Raw genomic sequence first — 4,034 nt, 5'->3', positions numbered from 1 at the left:
TATAGATATCAGATTGACTACGCATCCCCGCAAACCCAAATTTAAACCTGATTCACACTTACATTCAACATGTGAATGATTTTGCAAAGTTACAAGGCGTGGTAAGCTCACCAACACAACTACAGGTCCTGTTGGCAACAAATAGATTGTGGTGTGCCAGTTTGACAACAACCATGGCAAAATTTTAAGCATTTCAATGTGGACGGAACACACTTCATTCACGACAGGCAAACAGTATAAAACCGTATGAAAGCGTCAAATATAGAAAAACCCGGTTGGTATTGAAAATGAGAATGTAGTCTCCATAATGTACCAAACCCTACTTCCGTGTGTAGCACATCACCTGTACTGCATACTTCAAGAATATTTATGTGTATTTTAAATTAACAATTCTTCACGTAGCATCCTCTCCCAGCTCCGACCTTGGGGTAAAAATAACACAGCGGCTGGGAAAAATTATATGATTGGTAGCTGGAATGAATGTGGGAACCTCTTCAATATCGGGCTCAATCCGCTCGGCGTTCTTTTTTTTGTCGGCCCGTGGGTATCTATCTAACTCCCCCACTTCCGGACCACCATGTCCTCCTAGCGCAATAGGGTACAAATTGTTTCCATCGGCTACCGGTGCTTCAACTGTATGCCACGGGCTGTATATTTGTAGAATAGTATCTTGCACTGATGTCAGCAGAGAGGCTGTCTGTAAATCTAGCACCACGTATACCTCTGGGCCCTCCACTACACCCTCCGTTGCAGCGCTCACCAGTGAATCCACCCCGTCCTCATACATGTTTGTATCGGATTCTATCATACAACACCTTACAATCACTACCCCGTAGGTCTGTGCATACACATCCACTACACACACGGTCAGAAACTCGCCGGTCAACATCCCATCGTTCCAGATTCGTGCTTGGCTTTTGCGCCTGTTAATGGCGTGTTCTAAGTAGCCACTGAGTCCGTTTTTCTGAGGCTTGCATGTATCCGCGCTTCTGTTTTGTCCCATATGATTTGCATTTTCCTGCTCCCGTGCGATGGCTAAGAGTGACGTCGACTTGTATGCAAACGCGCTGCAAGGGAAGAGAAGCTTATTGATTATTTTAAGCTATAGAATAAAGTATCTCGCTCAACCAGCACATGTTTAATTTTGAATGAATTGTCCTACACATGTATATGCCGAGCGTTCTTTAATATATAGGATTGAACACGCGACGAAGAAATGCAAAATATTGGTGATGAGTGATACATGATGACCCATAAACACACAGAGCAAATCAGATACTTCAAACTTCACGACTCAAGAGTTTGTGACTAAACAGGATGTCTATGTGAAAAATCCTGCCATTTTTGTATATCCCATTTTTTTAGGGGGTATTTTATGTATCGTGCAAACACAACATATATACAACATCGATTTTTTTTTCATGCTAACATATGCCAGTAAATTCAGTCACTCACGATTAGTGTCGACGTACATAGATACACATGTGCTGAAGCACTTCAGTTGACATACGGGATGGATGTGCTGTCACCGTTTCGAGAAAGTAGTGCGCGAGGATTGAAAGGCTTATCCTGTGCACGTGTAACGGTTTCATCGTCTTTGTCGCTTCTGACAGTGCTTGTGGTTTCAACTGCGTCTTTTTGTGGTATGGGCACAAGTATACTGCATGCAGAAGGTATGTCCACCTTTCGTGACACATTCTCACCAACGCTCATGTTCGCATGTGCTACTGAGTCTTGTTGGACAGACATGTCGTCATTCTCGTTAGTTGTACTGCTGTTATTCCATTCGATGCTTAAGGTCTCCTGAGAGCTGTCGCCATCGACTTCAGAGTTTGATGCGCCAGCAGATCCATCCCGTTGCACCGTACTCACCGTTAAAAGAGATGCGTTTTGTAGAAATGGCATACTGTTTGACGACCCAGATGTTCTTGACTTTACATTTCTCGGCTCCCCAGCACCAGATATGCGCGACCAGTCCTTCGCATGATCGCTATCCCTTTCCACATCATCTACAAACTCTGTTTCACTCCCCATTCGCGATGCACGATCGTTGGGCGGTGAGTTTAGAAGGGTTGGCGAGTCTAGCATAGCGAAGGTAGCTCTCGGTACAACTGCAGTATCGAGTCCGACTATGTGAGGGGTGCGGCGTGGCAGATTGTGACTGCCGGTAATTTTATTCGAGACAACATCACGCACTGTCCTCGTAGTACCTGCCAGCCGTCGACGCTTACGCTGACTACAGTCCTGACCTATATCTGATCCACTTAATAGGGAGCTACTGTCAGTCGACGCTGTTGATAACGGAGAGGGGGATCGTTTCCTCTGGCTATGTATCTGCATTTGGAACCCCTGTCCTGGCAATCGTCCTGAACTGATAGGAATAACTCCCTTTTTAGCCAATATCTCCTTCCAATTGCTAGCCGACACCGACGGCCCTGAACGATTTCTTCCAAAGTTAATCGGTGCCGAATTCGAAAGGTTCTTAGATGTTGGGGACGAGGGTAAGACCAGTGTTTGGTTCGAATTCGGTTTCAAGTTTTTCCTCCGATTTTTTCCATTATTATAACCACTCAACCTACTTCTGTGATTAATCGTCTGCCCGTCTGCACTCTCTACTCGCAAAGCCGAGTTCCGAGATCTATATATAGGCACCTGAGTCTTCTCACCAGACGGCGACGAAAAGGGCACGGATGATGCCGGGGACACCTCCAGCGACAAAGTTTGATCTGTACTGGTAGTAAAACTCGATATTGCTTGGGTCAATCTCGGTCGTGTACCTGACATACTTACTGACAGTGAAGGTGTTCGATGCGTCTTCCTTCTCTTCTGTACTGCTCTCGCGCTCGACCTCATCGAACATGAGCTTGAAGGTGACACATGACAGTGATTCGACCCCTCCCACCGACTTTCATCGTCAAATTCCTGGGCACGGAATGTGTGCAGACTGGGGTCAACCTGTGACAACGGCCTCGTTGCACCCGATACACCCCCCAGATCTTTCTGTTTCAGTTTGAGACTATCCAGTATACATTGCTCATCCAATACGCTGCGTGCACTCCGAAGTGATATAAGCGTAGACGCTCCCTCAGACGCAATCGTACATGTGTCTTTCGCAAGGGATGTCCATCTTTTCTCCTTTACAGAGCCAGAAGAGCAGCTCTTTCTCCTTCTCTTTGCTGATGAGGTACATGATGTCCCGATATCGGCGCTGTGCGTCAAGCTTGAATCGCATGGTGTGTGCGCTAAAGCAGATGATGCTACGTGTGTGAGCTCTGCAGGCAGCTTTAGCTGTTTACATATTTTTTTGCTTCGTCGTCCTTTCTTCTTAGTCAAACTTCCCAGCGATGCCCGCCAGTCTAGTAAGAGGAAATTATCATGTACGAGCAACGGTGAGTGCTTAATTGTACATGCTTGATACAAATGCACGTACCCAAAGAAAAAGCATAGGCTCACATGACTAGTCGAACATTTGTACGCGATGTGGTCAAGTTAAAATATTATACGACTCTATAGCCTTGTCAGAAGCATCGCATGCAACGCCATTGTACGTATTACTAGATAGATAATTTTACCCGTGGGCATACCAAGCATACAGATAATGCGAATGAATGATCGTTTTGTACGAATATAGTACAGAGAGTAAGCGGAACCGATCTTGTGTTATACACTGTACAGCTTGTTGCTACGTAGCAAAACAAAATATGATTGAAATCTTATACGAAGGTATGAGATCGTTTCCAAATTATTTGGCGAGTTCAAACGATAGAGAAAGCTAACAACTAGGACTATTAGACCTGCGGCGCACAATACAATCAAATTGAACGTTTCTAGCTTCCTTTCCACTATACCCTGAGCCCTAACTGATATAAGAAACGAAGAATAAGCGTAATATAAATATCTGACATGGATAGGAAGACCGCAAAGATCCAAAGTAGTAGACTATGAAAGAAAGCGATAACAAAAACCCATCAAACGCACACACACAAACACACACACACACACACACACACACACACACACACACACACACACAC

At 45.0% G+C, this 4,034-nt stretch overlaps 1 protein-coding gene across 1 annotated transcript; it reads right to left on the bottom strand.

The window, feature by feature from the left end:
• Positions 1-312: 312 nt before the first annotated feature.
• Positions 313-3,358, bottom strand: SARC_11614 (hypothetical protein; the record flags this gene model as incomplete). Its single annotated transcript, XM_014294295.1, has 2 exons — positions 313-1,067; positions 1,511-3,358. Coding segments are annotated over 2 exons (2,521 nt in total), but the record flags the coding sequence as incomplete, so codon positions are not given.
• Between the last annotated feature and the right edge of the window lie 676 nt (positions 3,359-4,034).

Source organism: Sphaeroforma arctica (assembly GCF_001186125.1).
Source record: "Sphaeroforma arctica JP610 unplaced genomic scaffold supercont1.1785, whole genome shotgun sequence".
NCBI lineage: Eukaryota > Ichthyosporea > Ichthyophonida > Sphaeroforma > Sphaeroforma arctica.
Note: the sequence above shows the minus strand (reverse complement) of the source record. Positions and strands in the feature narration are given on the sequence as shown.